This window comes from Gorilla gorilla, chromosome 4 (assembly GCF_029281585.2).
Source record: "Gorilla gorilla gorilla isolate KB3781 chromosome 4, NHGRI_mGorGor1-v2.1_pri, whole genome shotgun sequence".
Taxonomy (NCBI): Eukaryota; Metazoa; Chordata; class Mammalia; order Primates; family Hominidae; genus Gorilla; species Gorilla gorilla.
In genome coordinates this window covers 115,562,064-115,586,275 of record NC_073228.2, presented here as the reverse complement: position 1 = coordinate 115,586,275, position 24,212 = coordinate 115,562,064, and the positions used below count along the sequence as shown (strand labels likewise).

The window sequence follows — 24,212 nt, the reverse complement described above, 5'->3', positions numbered from 1 at the left end:
TTGATGGGAAAATAAATTAGTGCAGCCACTGTGGAAAATGGTTTGGAGATTTCTCAAAGAACTTAAAACAGAACTACCATTCAACCCAGCATTCCCATTATTGGGTACACATCTGAAAGGAAACAAATGGTTCTACCAGACAGGTATATATACTTGTATGTTAATTGCAGCGCCATTCACAGTAGAAAGACTTGGACTCAAACTACGTGCCCATCAATGGTAGACTGAATAAAGAAAACATGGTACATATAAACCACAGAATACTACACAGCCATAAAAAATGAAATCCTGTTCTTTGCAGCAACATAGATGCAGCTGGAGGCCATTATCCTAAGCAAATTAATGCAGGAACAGAGATTCAAATACGATACCTTCTCACTTAGAAGTGGAAGCTAAACATTCAGTACTCATAGACATAAAGATGGCAAAAATAGACACTAGGGACTACTAGAGGGGGCAGAGAGAGGGGAGCAAGGGTTGAAAAACTAACTTTAAGGTACTGTGCTTATTACCTGGGTGGCAGGATCATTCATATCTCAAACCTCAATACCACACAATATAACCAGGTAACAAACCTGCATTTGTACTCCCTGAATCTAAATAAAAGTTGAAATTATAATAAAAGCAAACAACAAAAGCCAAACAACAAAAGCCAAACAACAAAAGCAAGATGTGCTTCCAAAACAAATCAAACCAAAAAGGCACAAAATCCATAATCTCCTTCTGCTCCTATTTTCTTGAGGCTACCACTGTTGACCCCCTGGTATAAGTCATTCCACCTGGTTCTCTACTCTCCCACCAATTCTACATCACAGACACAGAGAGAGGGGCAACTTCTTTTTGTTTATTTGCTTTAAACTGTTGTTAATGCCATCTTACAAAACCTGATTTGTAATATGCATATTATCCTATAGATTTCTTTTCCGTTTTGACAAAAGGACATCCTTGTGGACATCCTTCAAGACAAGAGATATAGTTCTAACTAGAATTTTAAATAGGTGCATTATATTTCATATTAAACATGTACTACAGGCTAGGCACCATGGCTCACACTTATAATCCCAGCACTTTAGGAGGCTGAGGCAGGAGGATCACTTGAGCCCAGGAGTTTGAGGCCAGCCCAGAGAAAACAGGGAGACCCCATATTTAAAAAAATTAAAATATTAGCCAGGCAGGGTGGCACAAGCCTGTGGTTCCATCTACTCAGGAGGCCGAGGTGGGAGGATCACTTGAGACTAGGAGGTGGAGTCTGCAGTGAGCTGTGATTGTGCCACTGCACTCTTGCCTGGGTTACAGAGCAAGACTCTGTCTCAAAACAAAAAACAAACCACCAAAAAGCAGCCATAATTTTTCCTGAAAAACACACAGCATTAACACAAATTGGGGACAAGTGGAAGAGGGAGTTGAGGAAGGTTTTCACCTTGATGGAGTACATGGACGTGAGACCATTTGCATAAACAGAGAACAGAAAATAGTCCCAGCTATTCAAGGGAGATGGTAAGCAGTTTTGGATTAGCTGAGTTTATGATGCTCGTGGGTGCTTCACGTAGAAATGTGCTGTGGACACTTAGACAAAGGGAAAGATGTCTGTGTTAGAGAGATTTCTGCTGCTGTTTACGTTGAAAGCCACTTGAGAGAGCTGCCAGTGAACTATACCTATGCATAGATTCTTCAGAAACTAATAAGATTTTTTTTTTGGCGGGGAGGAGTAATTTATGGTACATTTTGTGAAAATTACTGGAAGTGTGCTCAGACTTTAAAACATAAATATAAACTTTTAAAAGCTTAAATCCAGTTTATCTAATTTCTTTCATAAAAATCTTCCTTCATATTCTATCTAACCTCAGATCAGCCTAACCCAAGTTGAAATGAAAATTCTTGACTGCTTAAATTCCTGAAGATGTGTTTATGTGTTACCAATTGAGGCTTTTTTCACGTATGCATTCAAATTCTTAGGGTGGGAGGAGTGTTAAAGTAAATTGCAGTTTGTGAAAAGTAGACAAAAAGAATTCAGGACATTTAAAACTGTAAAACTGTTAAAAGTAAATTTTTTGACAGAAGGAATGAAGAAGTTTCAGAACTTAGCAACCAATGAAGAATTACCACTACCACCCATGTGATTTATGACCAAGAAAAAATGCTTTCCTTGCCAAGTCCTTGCGAGGAAAATTCACTCACCCACCCTTTCCTGGGCCTTTGGCCCTTCTCCCTCACCAGAACCAGAAGGAAACCCAGCTCCATGGAGGAGAAATCAGTGAACTGACAATCTGAACCTGAGGTTGTAGGGAGGAAGCAACAGAACTCTAGGGGATGGCAGGAGAAAGAGGGAAGAGACAGAGGGTTAGGATGGCCTAGTGGACAAAGGGAGTAGGGGACCCAAGAAGAGAGATTTTTGGATATCCACCTGAAGTAGACTCAGTATGTGGGAAGCAGCTGAAGGTGGATAAGAGGGAATGACATTGCACTTCCCTTCACGTTTGTGTTCTTGGTTCTCTAACCATAAGATTTTTCTCTGATGAATAGCGGAAGCCTTTCATTACCCTTTCAACTCTTTTCAACCCTTTCACAGTTAAGGGATTATAGCTGGAGGTTTTAAGGCACTGACGTTTTGATGCAAAATGAGGCAAATCCATGCAAATGGAAACCTGACAATTTTTCTTGGAACTGTCCTGATTTCAACTTTTAATATGAACAGTCTCAGAATTCTCTTAGGTTTTCCCAGTCACAGAGTCAAATTCTTACTGTTTTATTATGATGCCTTTGAGGATCAACCAAAGTAAAACTTTACAATGTTTAAAAGAAAATGACTAGGACACATTTGACTCCAGCAAGTTGTGTAATTTAGAATGAAAAGGCTATATGCAACACTGAAATCAAGATGAACTTGAAGTTACGAAGTGCAGTTTTAAAAGGAACTGTAATAATATGTAAATGATTATGTGTCTGTGAAGTGGGGAGAGGGAACCTCAGTTTTTTAGTTCTGTTTTCTGACAATATTTCATTATCAGTATGTGGTGGAGTAACTGACAAATGGTGTGGTTCAAAACCATTTGTGAAATAAATTAATCACCTCAAAAAAATCACAAGCTGATTTAGGAAGTGTAGGTGCCATTTTTACAAATCGTTCTGCCTGAAGAACCATTTCATACCTGGAAAATGCTAGAATTTATGGGATAGTAAAATGAAGATGAGTCAGCAAAAAAAATCAAGAAGGAGAGGTCAAAGAAGAAACCAAGAGAACCAAGTGAAGCCAAGAAATAAAGAGATGTCAAGGGATGAAGCCCTAATCATGTCCATTGGATCTGCAAATTTCTAGGCTTCTAGGCACGGCAACGAAGGTGAGCATGACGGTTAAGAGACTGAATTCTGGAGCCAAACTTCTTGGGTTCACATCCCAGCTCCGCGGCTTACACTATATGTTAAGTAATGTGGTGGCTTAACCTTTCTCCACCTCAGTTTCTCATCTGTGAAGTAAGGATACTGATGATACCTATGTCACAGAATTGATGCAAGGGCTATATAGTTCTTGAGCTAACAGTGCCTGTACATGGAGAATGCCTGCTTTAAATGCAACTGTATGGGAAATGAGGGCTTATGCAGTCTAGTCATGATTTAGACCTGGAGTCTCCAACCCCAAGGTGCAGACTGGTACTGGTCTATGGCTTATTAGGAACCAGGCCATACAGTGGGAGGTAAGTGGTGGGTGAGCAAGCATTACTGCCTAAGCTCTGCCTCCTGTCAGATCAGTGGTGGCATTAGATTCTCATAGGAGTGTGAACCCTACTGTGAACTGCACAAATGAGGGATCTAGCTTGTGCATTCCTTATAAGAACCAAATGCCCGATGATCTGAGGTGGAACAGTTTTCTCCCAAAACCATACCCCCAACCTTCCATGGAAAAATTGTCTTCCAGGAAACCAGTCCCTGGTGCCAAAAAGGTTGGAGACTGCTGATTTAGACAGTCCAATCAGTGTTATTAACTAGAGCTGTGATCCTATGTAACGGCCTTCATTTTTTTCTACCGCTGATTCTTCATCTGTGAAATAGGAATAATAAAATCAGGTTCTCATAGCTTGTGAGATACATACTGAAATATTTTTACAAGTTAGAAAGTGCAACAAACATATGAAATTACTGTTAAATGCAAGCATCTTCATAATTCTTTATATGTGTACTTCTATGAATTCCAGAGGACCATACCATCTAATGTCTGAAGTTTCTGTCAGGAGTTTACCTTCTTGGGTATCATTACAAGAATAAAAATACTACCCTAACATTTGAAAAGAAAAACCTCCTTATTATTATGTTTTTAAGAACCTCATTCTAAAGGCAAAGATCTTTCACCTTTGATATAGTTTGGCTGTGTCCCCATCCAAATCTTGTCTTGAATTCCCACATGTTGTGGGAGGGACCTGGTGGGAGGTAATTTAATCATGGGGGCAAGTATTTCCCATGCTGCTCTTGTGACAGTGAATAAGTCTCACAAGATCTAATGGTTTTATAAAGTGGAGTTTCCACGCACAAGCTCTCTCTTTGCCTGCTGCCATCCATGTAAGATGTGACTTGCTCCTTCTTGCCTTCTGCCATGATTGTGAGGCCTCTCCAGCCACGTGGAACTATAAGTCCATTAAACCTCTCTTTCTTTTGTAAATTGCCCAGTCTCAGGTATGTCTTATCAGCAACATGAAAACAGAATAATACAGCCTTCAATCAGCCCTTTCTTTTTGGGCCAACCTCCTCCTTCCATCTCTGCCTCTGAACTGAAGCAACTTCACAACTAGTGGTCAGCTGAAGAAGATGCCTAAATGGAGCACCTGAAAGCATAACCCTGGATGCTGCAGGCCCTATTGAATCCTAAGTTCTGAGGCTAAGGTCAATGGAACAGGATAGTATTTTGCTTAGCTGTCAAGATGCTTAAGTTAACTTCAAAATTATATTTAGTATGTATGGAATTTGTTTTAACCATGGCATCATATCAGGGGATATGTAAATATAGAGGTTTTTTTTGTTAATCCACCTCTTGGTTGGTAAGACAAGCACTACCTTGTCTATAACCAGACAGTATATATGTTATCAGCTTCTTAGAGCATGTTTCTGCATTTCCCCAGTGTTACAGAAAGTACCCATTTATAATTGTAAAATTCAAAATTCTTCCAGGGGGAACAAACATTCTACTTTGTTAAAGCAAATTTGTTAACACAAATAAGCATGCGCGTGCGTGCACACACAAACACACACACACATATACAGACGTACTGGGATTTTAAAATAATTTCTTTTTCTTGTTTTAGAACAGCATTAACTACCAGTATTATTTTTACAGTTTTGTACCATGATGCAGATCAGTTTTAAGGCAAGAAGGAGGATAATTTTAAAATGTGTTTCATATGGTCTGTTTTGCGTGGTAGGATAATCTGGATAAATCTTCCTTTGAGACATTCCTTTCATTTATCTCTTTGTTTCTGCAACAACCTCCTTGTTCTTCACCTCCAGGAGGACAAACTTGACTTTTCCAGGGATTTACAATTATTTCCAGGTGTTGAGTAAAATACAAGATTGAAAGCACCATAATTTTCAAAAGTTCCTCACATCTTACATTTGTCCTTTATCTTTTAAATGCTCTGTTCATCATATTTTATAGAGTTATGTAGGTTGTAAGTCCTCCTGTGTTTGCTTTTGCATTCATATATCACAATTTGCTAAGTTTACATCTATTTTTCCTCCTCTCATTGTCAGCATCCCCAGTGTCAATGGCTGAGTTCTTGATATTTTGTGTTCCTCCCTGAGACTTACTGAATTCTCTAATACGAAGACACCGAACATACTCTTGGTGTGGGTTTCTCAGTGATGAAGGGGAGAATCTCTCATCTGTGCTGCCTTCAGCAGCTGTGTAAATACAGCTGGAAACTTGAAAGTGGACAGGGTCAATTGTAAATCGGTTTCCTTTCCCTTATGTGTTTTGGAATGCTGTTCTGAGAAAAACGAGCCGTGAATTTTAGTGGAGCCCTCCTGACTTCAACTTTTATACACATATGTAAGCAACCTTCTGGGTTTGGATAAAGCCCTGGACATATAACTTCTTTAGCTTCAGGCTCTTCCTCAGACTTTGCATCGTAGAATATCCGAAACCTCATAACAAATGCAAATACTACAAATCCTTTACTCTTCCACATGTTTGCTGCAAGGGCGGTCTATTAGTTTCCCAGGGTTGCGATAACAAAGTACCACAGACCGGGGGGGTGCTTAAACAACAGGCATTCATTTCTTTACAGTTCTGGAGACTAGAATTCTGAGATCTAAGGTGTCACTGGGGTTTGTTTCCTTGGTGTTAGATGTGTTTCTTCCCACATCTTCATGTGGTCTTCCCTCTGTATGTGTCTGTGTCCTAATCTCTTCTTAGAAAGACGCTAGTCACTTCAGATTAGAGCCCGACCATATGACCTCATTTTACCTTAATTATCTCTTTAAAGACCCTGTCTCCAAATACAGTCACATTCTGAGGTACTGAGAGTTCAGATTTTAGCATGTACATTTTGGGGGTGGTGTGTGGGGGGAGGGGACACAATTCAGCCCATAACAGGAAGAAAGCATGCGGAAAAGGGAGCTGGTGATAAGAAAATTACTCAAAGACAGCTACTGGAACATCACTGAATATGTGGGTTATACATTCAACAGGTATAAAATTGAACTCAGTGTCACCCACCGATCCTCCCATAGACACTTTTCTTCCTGTATTTTCTGTTTTAGGAAATCCCATCATCATCCAAGCAGTCACAAAGCCAGAATCTAGAATCATCTTAGACTCTTTTCTCCAGCTAATCTCCCGTGCTTTCTGAACCCATAATGAGTCCTGCAATTCTACCTCCATAATGCAGCTTGACTCCTTCCCTCTTTTCCTTTCCCATGCCCTCCATCTTAATTTGGGCCATTCATATTTACTCATGTGAATTACTCTAATATTCTCTGAAATTGAACTCATTTCCTCATTTGTGCCCCTTCTCTGTGCTCAAATCCATCCTCCAAATTACTCTCAGAATAACCTTCCCTGGAAAAAAAAAATCTTGTCACTTTCAGATTACATTTCTTCTACAGTTTTGCATTACTTTAAGAATAGCATTCAAATTTCTTAAGCATGAAATACAATTCTTTCCCTTCGGTCTGAGTGGTTGAACTTAGGTCACCTGCTTATTAGCCCATTATCAGATCCAATTCAATACACTGATTGGCTAAGATAATTAGAATCTATTCCTTGGTGTCACCTTCCCTGGATCTAGCAGGCTGTATGGGGAGGGATGGAGACCAGGACAAAAATCAAGATTTCGTTGAGAAGGAAGAAAGGGATAATGGATGTTACATATGCGATCAACAATGTATCCTGCGATCTGTTCCTTCATGGAATTTATAGTCTAGTGATGAAGACAGAAAAATAAAGTCCAAGTTCAGGTGTAGAGTGATAAGGACAAGTGTAGAGTTCTGTACCTGGTGCACTGTGACCACAAGGACTCCTTTCTAAATGAGATCAGCAGTTCAAAGAACGTTTCTTAAAAAGGTGGTGATGCCTAAACTGAATTTGAGAAGAAGGAGCAGGAATTAGCAAATTGAAGAAGTGGGAAAGGGGCCTTCCAGCAGGAGGAATAGCATGTGAAAAGGCTCAAGGGTTGTGCAACAGTGTAACTCACTGCAAAAGTGCCCTCATTCAATCTGACCAGAGAGGACAAGAGATGAGGCCAGAAGGAGAGGTGGGATCCATCAGGAAACATCATATAAGTTTTGTTCTATAAAGCAGTCTATAATACCTATTGCTACTGTATATGTAATGTTAACTTATATGCTAAACACTGTACACAGTCTCACATAATACAACAATTTGGCACTATGGTATGAACTCCAACTGAAAGATGAATAAACTGAGACTAAAAGGTTAAATGACTTATCCAAGGCCACATAGAGCTGGCTCTAACCACTTTTTTACTAACCTTTCACCTGGAACTCAGACTCATGGAACTGGTTACCCCAAGCAATGACACTGACCAAAAATTAATAAAGTTGCAGGAATATATAGATTTGAGATACATTTAGCTATAATCAGGAAATACTTGAGAATGACATATCTAAGGGAGAAGAAAAATCCTGTGTCTAAAGTACATCCTCTTCTACTGAGCAAATCCTCTGAGGGACTATTCTTTGGCATACTTGCCAGGGACAGAACCCAAGAATCAGGTTCTGACCCAGGGTTTTTATTTTCTTATACCATCTGGATGTCATCAGTCATCAGTCAAATTTCTTAGCTCACGATCTGCCCCTGCCTCTGCTCAGAAGGCCCCTTTCCTCCTTCAGCTTGCTGACTCTTTCTGATTCTTCACAAATTCAGTTTAGGCCTCACCTCCCTTAGCAAACTTTCTTTGAACTGCTGGTCTGATTTAGAAAGGAGCCCTGGCATCCACAGTGAAACCTGTGCAAGAACTCTACAATCATCCTTATCACACTGCACCTTCACTTTGGCTTTGGCTGTCTCTTTACACCTTCACCCCAGACAACAAATTCCATGAACATAAGGACATTGCCTACTTCCCTTTCCTCCTCCCTACGAAAATCCTGATTTGGGTCAGGTCTCTGTCCCTCTTCAATGCAGTGCACATAACTCAAGGGAGGCTACCTCTTTCCACCTCAGGAAATGGATCTGATTGTTAGAGCTAGTGGTTCTCAATCCAGGATGAGTCTCCCTTACCCCTTGGAACATTTGGTAGTGTCTGGATACATATCTGGTTGTGACAACTGGCGTTTCCTACAGGCATCTGATGGGTAGAGGCCAGAGATGTTGTTAAACATTATACTATGCACAGGACAGTCTCACCCTCCATCCTCACCCCGTCAAAAAATTATCTTGTCCCAAATGTCAATATAACTGAAAGGTTGAGACATCTTAGCTGAAGTCAATCTTTGTGTGACTTTGCTTCCTGACTGGTAATGGCTTAGGGATAATTATGTGCCCTAAATGATCAATCAGAGTGAAGTGAAGGACTGATATGCTATGATTGAGAGAGAGATGATAAGGTTAGAAAGTCAGACTATAGTCACATTGTGGCAAAATATGGCCTTTATCCCATAATGGAGCAGGGGATACCATGATTAAAAAGAAATTTTAGAAGAGTGGGTCTACTGTAACACCTACAGGATAGATGGAAGAGGGCAGAACATGGCAGCTAGGAGGACTGTGAGACAGCTATAGCTACAGTTTGAGTGAGGTCACATGGCATGAGTTTCTCATATATCCTTAAGTGATTAGCACAGCCCCCTACACCTAGAGGAGACTCAAGAATGTTTCTTGGATAGTTGGATGATAACCGTTTTCTGGAACACAACAGATAAATAAGCTATGAATCTGACCCAGTGTTCTTAATACTTAAAAATCTGTCACCTGAATGTCTATCATTACAATGAAGAAAAATTGGCCAAGAGAGGTGGCTTGTGCCTGTAATCCCAGCACTTTGGGAGGGCGTAGTGAGGATTGCCTGAATCCAGGAGTCTGAGACCGGGCAACATGGTAACATGGTAAGTCTCCATTTCTTAAAAAAAAAAAAAAAAAAAAAGAAAGAAAGAAAGAAAGAAAAATGAACATTTCTCTGTGAAAGAACATCTTAGGGAAGTTTTACATAAACATTAAAGTCCCTGTGTATGTATGTGTGTATATGTATGTTTCCTTGTAGAAGCAGCTTTTGAACAAATATCACTGGGATAGATTTTTGATAGTCTGATTTGATGGTGCACCCTTGGGGTTCTTTCCCAGCCTGACCCTGAGGTGAATGCCAAAGATCTCAATGTTGAGGTGCCCTTGAGCAGCGTGTTGGGGTTCCAGACTTGCAGATCAGCCCCCAGGCGTCTCCCCTCTCCCACCACCCAGCCTATGCCTTACACCTTCCTTCCAGTACTTCCCTGGCTGGTAAACTGGCCTGAAAGGGTCAAGGGAATTTGTTGAGTTTTATATTTCTTCCCTTTGTTCCTAGCTATGGCTGCCAAATCATCTTATTTTTGCAGGAAAATTACTGTGATGTTTTAGATTAATTCAGAGAAGCTTTCAGTGGGCTCCTTAAACATCATACCCAGTGCAGTCTAATAGGCATTTGTTGTGGCAATGGCTTTGTAGTTTTAAAGGTGACCTATAGTCCCAGCAACAAGCATACAGAGAAGTCAGTGCATTCTTTTAGAATTGTGAGTGTAAAGTATTGCTTTTTAAGGTTTGCTATTTCTGTACCCAGTATGTTAAATCTAAAACATCAGACATTCTGTAAACACGTTTAAAAATTGAGTTTTGTAAATTTGCCTTATTTTCTTTGTTACAATGGAAAACATTGCTTTCAGTGATTAGGGGAAAAAGTGGATGGCAAATTTAGAAGACACTATGATCCTTTATATCTTTTTTTCTTGGAAAGGCAATTTAATTAGGAAATAATCTTCTCCTGTAACATCTGAGAGTTACCATAAAATGATATCCTGCTTTATTGGCAACAGAACCAGTTTATTTGAGTTCGTTGCAAAATTTTGAGCTATTACATTACTATGAAAAGATAGATTTTAAATAAGAACGACGAGTTTACAAAAATCAGAAATGGCAAAGCACTTTATTTTTTAAAGCAATCCTCGATTTTAAAAAGTACAATTTCAGAGGGGCAGGCAGTGGGGGAGCGTGTAGGGAAGAAGGAAGCACCAGGGGAGTATGTCTTGGGCCGATCACGCCAGGCCGCAGCTCTGGCTGGCTGTGCGCGTTTGACTGTGTGCACGTGTGTGTGTGCACGCGCAGCCACAGGACCTCTGGGCCTGGCCTTCAGGGGCGCTCCCCGCCCTGGGCTTCCCCGCGGAAGGGAGTGGGGCGCGCGTACCCAGCCCAGGGGCAGGGTCCGACCCGAGGCCGTGTGCAAATGCATGCTTCGCGGACTCTTTGTGTGTCTGAGCGCGGCTCCGCGCCGCCGCAGGCACCATTTTCTGTTTCGCTCAGGACAGGCACATAAAAGGAAGGCGGCTGCCGCCCGTCGCCGTCCTCTTTTCCTCAGATGCCCTCTGCTGCAGGTTTATTATTACAGTACGGGCCGCGCCGCCTCTCCCCACGGCCCTGGCGGGCCGCCGGGCTGTGCAGCACCCTGGCCGCCTTCACGCCTGGCACGCCCCCAAACCGCCTCCTCCACCTCCTTATTTGTCTGAAAAGCAACCGCACGTCGAGGCGGAGAGGCTGGCCGGGGGCGGGGAGGAAGGCCGGGGATTTGCGCGCGCCGTGCTCCCGGGGCGGGGCCGGGGCGCAGAGCTGCGGGTCCGCTTTGTCTCCCCGGGGCGCCGCGCGGTGCAGTGGGGGCGGCGCGGCGAGCGGGGCGCCCGGGGCGCGGGTGCGGGGTGTCGGGGCGCGCGCGCGCCTGTTGGCCGCTCGCCGACGGGGCCCAGAGCCGCCGATTCCTGCCGAGTAAGCAGTCTGGCTCCTAGGCGGCTGCACAGTGGCAGCAAGGCTGGGGCGCTGGCTCCGCGCCAGCTCCATCAGAATTAGCTCATTGTTCACTAGCACACTAGCGGGAGAGAGAGGGAAAGGGAGAGAGGGAGACTCTTAGAGAAAGAGAGACACACACACTCTTGGAGAGAGAGCGCGAGGCAGGGAGATGATCTCCTCCTCCTTTTTCCAAGGCTGCACTTCTTGGAAGTGAAGCCGGTTTGGGTTTTGTTTCCCTTCCCCCTCCTCCCTCCTCTTCCTCCACCCCTTTCCCCTCCCCCTCCCTCCCCCAATCCCCCCTCCCCCCCAAGCTGTCTTTCTAGCATGTTGCCCTTTTTCAACCACATTTGTGTTTCAGGTGTAGAGAGGAGAGAGAGTGAACAGGGAGCGGGGCTTTTGTCTGTAAGTATATGCCATTCCTATCCCCGGCTGGGAGCGCTGCTTTCTCTTTTGTGTCGATTCCTTGCCGTTGCTCTTAGCTGGACCCTTCAACCCTGCAGAGTTCATGCTTCTTCCCTCTAAATTTTAAAGAGCTGAAGCGTGTACCTTGGAGAAATTCTGGCATTTTGGTTGTGCTGCATTCAGGCTGGAATTTAACTTGGGTTTTTTCTAAAATGCACAAGTTCAGAGGGAGAAATGAATTCTTTTGGGAAGGGGTGGGGTTTTGTGCTTGTTGGTGTGGTTAATTTTGTTCTTCTTGCTCCTAAAGCCTTGTTAGAAACTGTTGTGTTTCTTTGCATTAAATGCACTTTGGTGCATGCAAGCTTTTCCTCCCTTTTTATAAAATGAATTTGTGTCCCTCCGCCCTTACACTTGATTACTCTTTCAATGCTGCTGCTTCCGAGGGTCTTCTTAGGCATTCGATCTTGCAGCACTTTTTTCTGCATTTTCTTATAAAGCAGTTGAACTTTGGCGGGGAGGGCCTTAAAAATAAATGACTGTTTTTTTCCTGGTGATTATAATAATCTGATGTGCATTTATGTGTATCTATAATAACATTATAGGAAAACTCTTAAGAGCGAATGATACCCTTTTTGAGAACTTTTAGTTTCTCCATTCATCTTAATTTTTGTCATAACTGTGTTAACAAAAGAGCGGTCTTCTGATAATATAAAGGTTGAGGGTAAATCACTGCAGCAGTATGTACATTAATGTTTATTTGGTTTAGGGAGAAGGACATAATGGTGTATATTCCTGACTCCCCCCACCCCCCCGCCGTGTAGGTTTTTTTTTTTTTTTAAACACGGAAGGTTATGTAATGCAGTGCCATTTCCAAAAATATCCACTCTGAGGCATTACACTACACGGTGGAAGGCTGATTCCTATTCTGTCGTCTTGATTGCAAATATACTGCCAGTAGTATGTCTGGGAACAAAGAGCAGCCAGAAAACAATCTATTTTTATCACTTGGTTCTACTTTTAAGTTGCTAAACCTTTTGAACTCATGCAATTTAAAGATGAACCAAACACTAAGAATAGCCCAGGACTCTGCAAAGCCAAGTACCAGGGATTCCTTTGTCCCTTAGTTAAGCCTATAGGCCACTTGGAAAGCTCTTTCAGAAATCCCAGTAGTTAACAATAATTTGCATGTAACTTATCTTAACCACAGAAAATGGTTATTCGTCTGTAACCTCTAAAGAGGCATTTTTCGTTTGCTGACCTGTGGTGAGGCGATGTGTCTACTGTATTTAAACATATTTTGCAGGTTGGTCTCCCTGGACTGAAGAGAGGGAGAATAGAAGCCCAAGACTAAGATTCTCAAAATGGTAAGACTTGGTCATCAGAGGAGATTCTCAGTACTTCTTACCAGTCTGTTAGATATAAATATCAACCACCCATCTTCATCCGCCTCAACCCTTCATTGTTCTACACCCCATCTGACCTTTAAAAGGTTCTATCTCCAGTTCCTGGGAGCGTTGCAGTACAGCAATTTATGTGAATTGGATGTGGCAAATTAGTTCTTTGACTTGCAATTATTTTGAATAGAAAACTAAAATTCCTCTTTCAGAAGTGAGGATTTATTTAATTTGAACAACAGAAACTATTCGGTTCTTTAAGAAGAGTGATGTGTTGTGACACGCATGGAGGTGGTGACAGCAGTAGGGCTCAAACAAAGCCTTGGGTCTTAGAGCTAGCCCGAACTTATCCAAAACTGAGGAGTCTGTCCAGCTGATCAAACAGCTACTGTATATGCTATCCTTTAAAGCAATATAGATGAAAAGCATGAATTTTTATATTAAGGTACCCCATCTATTTAAATAGAATTACTGTTATTTTTCTTGATTTATAATTTCATTTATGAGAGACATGTACTCAATTTTAGAAGTCAAGCATGTTAACCTCTAAATAAGAGTATAACTATTTCTGACAAAGCTTATGATCCACAGAGAATGCAGTTTAATGTTTGATTACTGATTAAAGAGACAGAAGGAATACACATTAAAAGCAGCTGAATAAGTATATTAATCATCTATGAAAAATTTCCTCTTTGGAAATAAGATGAACTAAAAAAAAATAATAGAAATGTCATAAAACTTTTTAGTGAAGTACAGCGTGTCCTACTGCAGATGTTTATACTCTTTAAAACACCTCTTTGTCACTTAGAATGTGTGATTTCCAAATTTAGTTTTAGTTTTTTTCTTTGAAACGAGGGTGGAATTTAATGAATCAAAATTTAATCTGATATCTTTGATGTTTTCTTTGAGAACAACCCAAGTATAAGCTTCCAAGGAGAAAAATGAATCAGGCAGTTAAATGAGTTCAGTTTGATTTTTATTAACAAGTGTTTTATTTTTTATGTATGCGTCACTTGTCATTTCAACAAGTGGGTGTCAAAGCACCACATGGACCTTGTTTGAAAATGATCAAATTAAGGAACTTGAGGTAGAAAGACAAAAGAAGTGAACATAAGATTAAGCTAATCAATGGATTTTGTGCAAATGGTTCCTTACTTCATATTAAATTCTTAATTAGCTGTTGTCATAGAATAATAGGATGGTAATAAAATCAACTGCTGTAAAGTATTTGTGTTTACTTATTTTTTACTGTGACTGGCCACATCACCTTGCCTCCAAGCTCTTTATCTCAGAACGTTACCTACTTTCTGTGACCGTAAATAGATCACAAAGGTTTCATGTATGTTGCAGTATGTCAGGTGACCAGTTTAAACATAAATATGACTATGGACCCTACCAAAACTAACTCTATAGATCAAGCTCAAAGAGTAAGATATCATGTTTCTGTAGTAGTAAGTAGAATGAGCTTTGTAGAAGGTAAGCATGCCTGCCAAAGCTGAGAGTGGAAGTTGGAACCATTTGAATGCAGAAAAGCAAATGCAAATTATTATTACGTGTTAATTTTTTTGCAGTTGTCGTTTATGTATGGTGGCAGAATGGGGAATCACAATTTGTTGCTCCTGGAAGGATTTTTACTCATGAAAAAATTCTCACAACTTTTTGGTGATCCTTTCATCAAGATGTCAGTCCCTTTTGGCACAAGCCCATTGCCTGAAATGAAACCACTGACAGTTATTGTCTGTGGGTGATTCCAAGTAACTTTCTAGCAATTCTCTTTTTCCGGAAAGTCTTGAGATCTTAAAAGTCTTTGCACATATTAATGTAAAAAAAGGTTTCACTTTTTTTTTTTTTTTTAAGAAGTGATATTAGTGGTGTCTTGTATCTCCTCTTTCTGCCTTTTGGCAAAATCAAGTTAGTTTTCTTTCCTTGATTAAAACTGGAATTACTTTGTGGACCTCTGTAACTGGCTTACTTAAGAGTGAAGACTTAGCCCACATACAGTAGAAACTGCTTCTAGTGAAGCAGTAGATTTATCTCCTGGACACCTCTAGAAAATACATAAGCATGGCTCTCCTGTTAAACTTGCATTTCCAGTTACATAATTTAAAACGCTAAAGAGGATCTAATTTCAGTATATTTTACCTATTTAGTAAAGGGCTTATTTCAAATACAAATTTATAATCAGCTCATTTTAGTGTAAGAAATTATTTAGTAGATTCCAGAATTCATAACAGTGACTCAATATCTAGACTTTTTACATATCTAAAATGATAATGTTTTACAACAATAATGTGGAGACACTTAAGGATTCTCGAGTGCCTTCTGTATCATCTATATATATATATAAAATATATATATAATCTATATATATCTATCTACATATCATATATATATATATATATATATAAAATCAACTTGTGCAGCTCTAGGAGGTACCAATCACATGTGTTCTGTGTATGGGCCTCCTTGAACGCCACTGCACGGAGTGCTATTTACATAAAGTTGTGCATGGTGGCACCTAGGGTTGTGCAACTCAAGAGTACTGTTAAAAGTGTCAATTTTGAGTATAGTTTGCTGTATCTTAGTTGAACAGAACATTTTTTTCAATAAGTCATTCTCCGACTTTTTGTTTTCTAGTAAATATGCCTCTCCCACCCCCACAGTTTTGTGGGTTTTTTTGCAATTAGTAGGATATTAAGTCTTCAGCATTTCTTTAATTTACATTTGGCTTTTTGCTAAATTTTAATTGCTATGATTGTATTTTACATGAGTTCTATTTATGTATTCTATTTTAAAGGCACTTGCTTTGGATAAGTTAATGAGAAGAAAACAGTTCAGAATGAATAGATGATCCTATTGAATAGTTTGAAAAAATAAGTTATTTAATCCAATGTCAAGGTTAAGTCCTGGTTTTCAACATGATTGCCTTCTACACAGTAAACTTGCCTCTCAGTGTGTGTGTGCCATGGACTCACAGTGACATAAGCATGGGTTCATTATGTTTTAACAGAGACCTAGGAATTGGAACAATATAAGTTCTCTTTAAGACTGATGCTGAGCTTTTAAAACAGATGAGTTGACTCCATTGTACCATTCATAGAGCTCTGCTTTCTGTACAGTTTGTGAAGTGGCATTCATGGGCTTACAAGAAGACTCTTTCAATAATCTCTCCATTAACATAAGGTTTCCTTGTTTAAAGAAAAAGACAAAGATTGGGGAGGGATGCGGTCCTATTCATAGCTTGTACCATTGGGCTTAGAATGTAAATATACCAGTTGCTTAGTGACTCTTGATTGTGGAGATGCTGAAGAGTACCTAAGAGAATAATTTTATATGGTACTGTCTTTTTCACCACAGTTTCCAGTGAACAGTGAGGGAGAGAATTGGGAATCGTTTGAGGAATTCGGACAGTTGGGATAGTCTATTTGGGTTAAGCCCAGTCCAGCTTGCTCTTGAGCTATAGAGATAATTCAGGTAGGAAAAGGTATTTGAGCAGCAATCTTAGAATAAACAGCTGTTCCGAGTATCATTCCATTTTAACCTGATACAGTTCTTTAAAAGATGTAAATCAGATCATCGTCATAAATACATTGAAGAAATTTACTTTGTTTTAAATCCTGAGATGAATACTTCTAAAATAGGAAAATATACTTCTAAAATATGAATACTCTGCTAAACCAAATGAGTAAAACCCAAATTTATACTTGGCTATTAATGAATTTTATACTTTGAAGTATTAATTTACTTGGTCAGTTAAAGACCTGATGTGGCATTCAGATGCACTGGGCTGACTGGGGATCCTTGGCATAACTTCCTGGTCCTACATTTTTTTTAATTAGTGCTGTTCCTGGTTGGAAAGTCTTTTAAGGCCATATCCTCATAGCCAAAGTGAAATGGAGGGTTGAAATAATTATCTGAATAATTATGCTCAAAAAATTGATTTTGTCTGATTCATCTTGGTAATTCCAAATGTTGCTGGAGTGATGTAGGAGTGAAGGATTTGCCTGAATTATCTGTATAATTCCCGTGTTATACAAGAAAAAACTAGGGATAAGGAAATCTTACCAGCAAATCCAATTTGAATATACCAGAGGAAAATGTATTGAATGTACTTGGATTATGTCATCTTGGTTGGTAAAGACATATTACAATATATCAATTTTAAAGGCTCCTCTACCTTGTACTGGATAGCAGGATAATCATAAATTCTTAGTCCACATCTGTAGAAATTATGATTGCTAAGAATATTTATTGGGTGTAAATTTATTTGAAATAGATTTTTCTGAACATATTTTGTACCTAGGAAGAGCTTCAAGAATAGTTCATTTCAGTGGTTTAAAAAATAGCAGTGATCCTGAAATTGATGTGTTAGTGCAAAAGTATTAACAGCCCTAATGGTTTGGGACTTAAGCATTAACATGGCTCTCAGCTAAATTCTAAATATCAATTCAGTTATTAGTAGTAATACCATGGTATTAACCAGGGTGCGATTATTTGTTAGTTGGATCATATGCATTTCTTTCCTTGCTCAACTAAATTATAGGCCCCAGAAGGTTTATAAACTTCATATAGTGCTTGGTAAAGTATTAAATATATGGTAAAAGCTCAACAAATATTTCATCTATGCATATTAACATCTATTAAGTTGAATTTTTTAAATTCATTCTTAATGATTTAATCGTGTTTAGTTTTTGTGAACTAGAAGTAATTTGTATCCTTAACCTCTTTTTTAAAAGAGGTAGGAAGCCGAAATGAATGCAATTTTAGTTTACACAGAAAATTATTTTCCATTATTAAAGGGATAAAACAAAGTGCGGTGAAACCATAAAGTGTGGCACTTGCCAAAAGAACGTGACTTGCAATGGCTAACCTTTCCCAGCTTCCAGAGCCACACTCTGGCAGTGTGGTGCGATGCCATCTCTCTGGGTTGGATCCAGCTATGGTATTTAAAGCTCACAGCAGCTTTTCCTGCAGCCTGGACCCAAGAGGAGCTTTACTCCCAGTATTGGAACTTTCTAGCCTTCACTTAGTTCAGTAGAATCTGTTTCTGTGATTCTGTGATGTGCAGCAAACTTAACAATGTAAAACAATATAATCTAGTGCTAAATGGTACGAGTGATGTTAGTGAGGACTGGGGATTGGGGATAGTGGAAAACTTATATTAAGAAGGTAGAAATTAAGCTGGAGCCAGAAATAGCAAGTATATGGCTACCTCCATCACTAACTTTTATACCTGTGGGAAACATTGCTAATCAACCTTGACACTCGTTATTATTCAGCTTGAGTATGATTTAAAAATCCTCAATACAGTGTTCCAGGATGCCATTAACGATTGGAGTTGGCACAAAATTTGAAACTAGAAGTGGACTATTTGCTCCTTGAGAGTAAGTACTATGCTTTATTAAGCTTTTTATTTCTAGGACTTACGACCAGTCCTTATATTGAGTGAGTGAAGACTTAAGAATATTTGGGTAGATTTAGATGAGAGAGAGGAGTATTCCAGATAAAAGGAGTGCATTAGAGAGTTAGGCTTGCAAGAGTAAGCATAGTACCTTTTTACTATCATAGGGGAGATCTTCCTCCCTGTTTAGGACCTCTGTGCTGTCAAGGACAGACCTCAAAAACTAGACCTAGAAGTCAAGGACTTGATGTGCTAAGCAATAGGAAGCCCCTGAGCAGGCATCTTAGAGATGGCCCCGGGCTCTCACTCAGGTTACCAACCTGTCTCAGGTTCTTTGCCTTTTGATTGTGCTTAACAGGAAAGAACACACACACTCACTCACTTACACTTTCTGGTTAAAGGTACAGCTTACTTTATTGCTCCCTCTGACTCCCCTTAGGCTGGGGTAGAATGGTGGAGAGAAGAAAGGTCAATAGCTAGAAGGAACTGGGAAGGGAAAAGGGAGCATGCTTATCCTTTTCTTGAGAAACTGGCAGCACTTTCATTGGCAGATCCCAGCAGGTTCAGCAGTGTCTGCTTGGCCAGAGAGGATGTTGCTGCCTTGCAAGCTCCCCGATAGAAAGATCATGCTTCCCTCCTGTGAGGCTGACTGGGTGCTGGCATGTGCTAATCAGTTGCACCCCCATGTACCCAGCTGCTTTTCTCTTTCCATTTCTTCCTGATTAACCATACTTATTGAAAATATAAGCCAACACTTATGTCATCACAATAAAATTGTTTACAATTTGAGGCCTACATGCTGTTACTAATGTAGTCAGTAGTCTGGTGACCAACCAAAGAGAATCTCATCACATGATAGACGAAAATCGAGTAAAGCCAAGTCCAAGAGGGATTTTTTTTTTCCTGCAATCTCTTATAAACAGCACAGAATATTACCTTGGAATGCATCAGCTGCAAGATTTTCAACATGAAATGATGTGACTAGCTCTTTTAACCCCTTTAGATGAGGTGGTACTTGTCTGTAAATCTCTCAGTAAAAGTGACATAGGTAAGCATTGCTCCTTGAATTCTTTATGCCTTCTCCACCTCATACCTTCAAGTAATTTTTTTTCACCTGCTATGTTTAGAACTTCCAAAGTTTTATTTCTGTGGCTTGACAGATAAGCCAGGAACTACATGAATTAATCCTTTATTTCTAGCCATAGTGGATTATATTTTCTTAGAGGGACCAGGCTACTTCTTATTCTCAACTGCCCCAGGATTCCCTCTTTCTGTGCCTTTGCTTAGCTTGATTCTAGAAGGAATACACCTCCTGACAAAATAAAGCCATTCTTCAAGACTGAATTTGAATGGCAACTGCTCTCTGAAACTCACCATAGTACATTCAGCAGGAATCTTCTTATGTTCCTCTGTATACTTATCACATGTTTAACTTTCTTCTTGCGGCTGGCTTATTTCTGCATGTTTTTCTACCCTCTGAGGTTGTATACTTGATACAAGAATATTGACCACTTAGTAACTGAGCAACACCTTTCCCTTTTTGGTAGCAGTTGAGGCTGTGATGCCTTTTTTTTCCATTTCCTCTATCAGTGGGATGGTGAATTCAGATGTAGAAAAGTTTCATTACTGAGAGAGAACTTTCAGTAATGAAATTGTAGAGAAATTGGTGTTCTCTTTCTACAAAGTGGTTTGGTGTTCTCTTTCTACAAAGTGAAAGGAAACTCTAACCTTCACTGACATTTCCTAATGAGACCTTGGAATAGATCCCACACCATGAACCAGTCTGATCTGTGCTCCCATACTTAACTAGGATCTGGCACATCCTCAGTGATCAACAACTGTCTGCGGAATAAATGAATGAGTCAGTGGTCATGGATACATGACAATCTGTTATTTCTGGGCAGGACCAGGTGGCCCACTTTGGTATCATACAATGAGTTATGGCCGGACACTGCACTGCTGTGATAGCTTGGTTATAAGTCAGGCAGTCCAGGAAATGAAATGAACAGACACTGATGAACAATTTACTACTGAAAACAGCCTTTCAGTGAACATTTTAGAAGGCTCAAATGTTTGGGTAGTAAGGGGGAAGAGTTAAGTGAGATCTAAGCACACTACAAAAATGACTCCTAAAATTCTGTGTTCCTTTTGCACTCCTTTAGGCAGAAGAGGTCCTGAGAATCCAGAAAGCTAGGTTGGTATGGTCTGATAAAAAAGGAATATCACTTTAGGGTAGTGCCACACATCTTATCCACAACACTGGCTGTGGGGCGCCACTATGCGTGAGGGTATTAATGGTGCTTTTCCAGCGGGCAGCACAGTTTGTCTCAATAGTCTGACTGAGGCAGTCATGACAGTAGACCAAATCTGCCCTGGTTTCACAGGGTAATGAAATCTTTTAAAGTAAAATTGTTGCCCATTGTTACCTTAGAATGGTTTCTAATCTAAGCTTTTTGCCTTGAAAGTGTTATGATAATCTAGCTAGAGATATTTTTAAATCCCTGATTTTAGACTGCTTGGTTCAGTGTTCCTCCTTATTTTCATGGAGCAAAATATAAATATAACTTATATTCAAGAAGGAGGAGGAGTAAATAGCATAAGAGAACGTGGCATGAAAGGAAGGTCTGTCTGCCCCTTTTCACTGAAATTTGGGAACCAGAGCCACTGATTGAAAAGGAAGGGGGAGTAGCCAAGTAGTTGTTGCCAATAAAAATGCCAAGCCAAAGACTCACCAATAGGTAATTAAAACAACAGGGAGACTCATAATGTGCACAGAAGTTTTGCTGTGGCTGCCAGCTCCAGCTCTTCTCTCCTCCATCCCAGCTCTTACTCAGATCACCATCACACACCATGTCCTTTGATTACTGGAGCAGGTAACAGCCTTCCTGCTGAATTGAGTTTGATACAATTCCAGCAGGGAAAAGTACTACAGTCCAGTGGCTGAACAAGGAGAAATCTACAAAAGTTGTTTTGTTTAAAACAGGTCCGGGCATTCTGAGGACACTTTCATTGGATAAAGTTGGTGTCTGATATAGAACTTATTCTTGGACAGGAAAGAGTAGAAATTAGGAGAAGATAGTGCTTCTTTGCCAGCCAACTGTCAGACTATCAAGGGAAAACTAGTCAGTATTTATATGGATAAAACTTATTGACTAAGGTGCTTATAAACATGACCCAAGTAAGGGTTTGATATTAACTATTTCCTCCGCAAAGTACTGTTTCATGCCTCCCACTCAGTCATCCTAGTGAAAGCCACCCAAAAGGCTCATTGGGACCATGATGTCAAAGTCTGTTCTTGTGCTCATTTGCCAGACATTGTTGAGTGTCAGTAGATCAGTGCGCCATGTGGGTTAGGCAGCACATGGTTGAACACTTAACCTAGTGCCTTCTGCATCAGAGGAACCAGTTAATAGTAGCTTAAAGAATGAATGCTGTGCAGGGAATGTACCCACCGTTTAAAAGCATGCAATATCGGAATTTCAGTTGTGTTGTTAACAGAATTAGAATTTGAATAGATAAATCATATTAACTAGCCCACCCCTTTCCTGAGTAGACTTCCAGGGATTTGGTGGCTTAGTTTGAAAAAATCTTTTTGAAAAAGTATTTTCTTTGCTACTTTGATATTTCCAGCCCAAACTAATGGGACTTACTCTTTGATAAGATGCTAATTGTATAGGATTAAAAACTGCCTATGAAATATTCAATACCTGCAGAATGTACTTAGTAAATATTTCTTTATTGACTGGGTAATTGAGATTATATACCTAGCCAATTTAGTTAATATAGGATCAAAAATTATGTCCATATCTCTGAGCCCTTATCTTCACAATTTTAGTCCTTTATTAATTGGATTTAACTTTTCCAAAGCCTGGATGCTGTGGACCAGAACTGAGTCTCCATTTCTTACTGCCCTGTGGAGTCTTGGGTCTAAATATATATCATGAAATGCCCTGGCCTTGCATATTTTTTTCACTTCTTGATAATAGAATCTTAAATTGTTTTGATCTTGTTATCAAGGTCTGGGAGACAAGTCTCCACATCTTTTCATTTAATCTTTATTAAACAACTGTTTTTCCTTTTTTTTAAAAAAAATGATAACCACTTTTTGAACTTTAATTTTACTATATGAGGCTTGACTGTCCACACTGGCACAATCAATTCAATCAGAAATCCAATTAAATTTGTTCTTTGCATCATAGAAACAATTCATCTGATAATCATTGTGAATTTTTACTAAATTGATGAGCTATTATGTTGTTTAGATGAAGTCAGAGGGTCACTACATCTTTGACCGTGATTGAATACAGTACTCTACCTGCAATATGAGGATCAAATACAGCATACCTAATTATTTGCTATTTGATACCTTTAGGATGTTAATAATTAGTTTGTTGCCCCATCTGCATATTTCCATTTGTCCATCTTTAGAACTGGCTGGATTTCTAATACATTAATTAAAGGTTTCCAGATGGAGTCTGGTTAAATTTATTTTTCTTCCTGAATTTATCATTCTTAGTAGCTTATATACTGCCTCTTTTGTCTGAAAAGTGTTTATATTCTTCAACTGAGAGGAACAAAAACACTTCATATTTTTATGCAGTATATGGTTTGTGTGTCTGCAGATCATTGATAAAATATTTTTTAACTAAGCAGTTTGTTTTTAAATTGAGTTAACATTTTGAAAAGCAAAGTTATAGTGAACAGGATTTCAAATGCATTTGATGAAAGAGAAAGCTATACTGAATTAGATTGTCCATTGGTAGCCATCTGAGAAGGAACTGTTTGAGAGTTCATTTGGGGGTCATATAAAACAATCTGGTTTCTCAGCAAATGCATTTTGTTATTAGCTGCAATGATGCTACATATTTATATTGTGCTGGACATTTCCTTCCAGGGAACATTGAAAAAAGAAAAAAACTGTGGTTACTAGTATTGCTTGGGTTTAATTAGATCCAAAGTCTTAATGTAGCCAAGCCAAAGTTGTTACTCTGAGACTGGTCTTTCCTCCAGGACTGTAGCAACACATGAACACTGGAGACCTTGGGCAGGTTCCCTGACTATTCTCCCTCAGTGTTCTCATCTGTAAAATGGTGACGATGATGATAATAGTAGCTAACAGAGATCTGCTTACTTATGTGCCTGATCCTGTTGCCAGCGCTTTATATATATGGGTTTATTTCTTCCTTGCGGTAACATTGTGAAGATTAAATGAGTGCACCTGGAAAACATGCCCAACGTTAACAAAACATTATAGTGGATTGTATTATGCATTTCTACAGAAAACTGTGGGTTCCCGAATTTACATACTCTGTCTCTGTGGGTTCCAACTACTCCTGTTTATTGCTCATAGTTCCCTTCTTTTGGAGAAGTATAGTTGTGGTGTTTGGTTTACAATGGAAGAAAGACTGAGGGGAAAAATCTGTGGTTGAGGTCTTCTCTTGTTGGAGAATACAGTCAGAATTTGGAATGAAAGCCTGAGTTTCCACTACTACCTTTTTCATATTAAACTACCGATGATTCTTTTTCTAGGGAACTTAAGCCTCTA

At 39.6% G+C, this 24,212-nt stretch overlaps 1 protein-coding gene across 4 annotated transcripts in view; it reads left to right on the top strand.

Annotated features, from left to right (window-relative positions):
- The first annotated feature begins 10,737 nt into the window (after window positions 1-10,737).
- Window positions 10,738-24,212, top strand: part of NREP (neuronal regeneration related protein) — a 29,283-nt gene continuing 15,808 nt past the window's right edge. The window contains exons 1-3 of one of the 4 annotated variants that reach the window (XM_063706705.1): window positions 11,324-11,449; window positions 11,829-11,872; window positions 13,176-13,236. In XM_063706705.1, the coding sequence (XP_063562775.1) occupies window positions 13,234-13,236 (3 nt within the window). In that variant the 5' untranslated portion in view covers window positions 11,324-11,449; window positions 11,829-11,872; window positions 13,176-13,233. Of the gene's footprint in view, window positions 11,078-11,323; window positions 11,450-11,671; window positions 11,690-11,810; window positions 11,873-13,175; window positions 13,237-24,212 lie in introns of those variants that run through there. The other 3 variants (XM_063706706.1, XM_055387548.2, XM_055387550.2) reach the window with 3 other exon arrangements.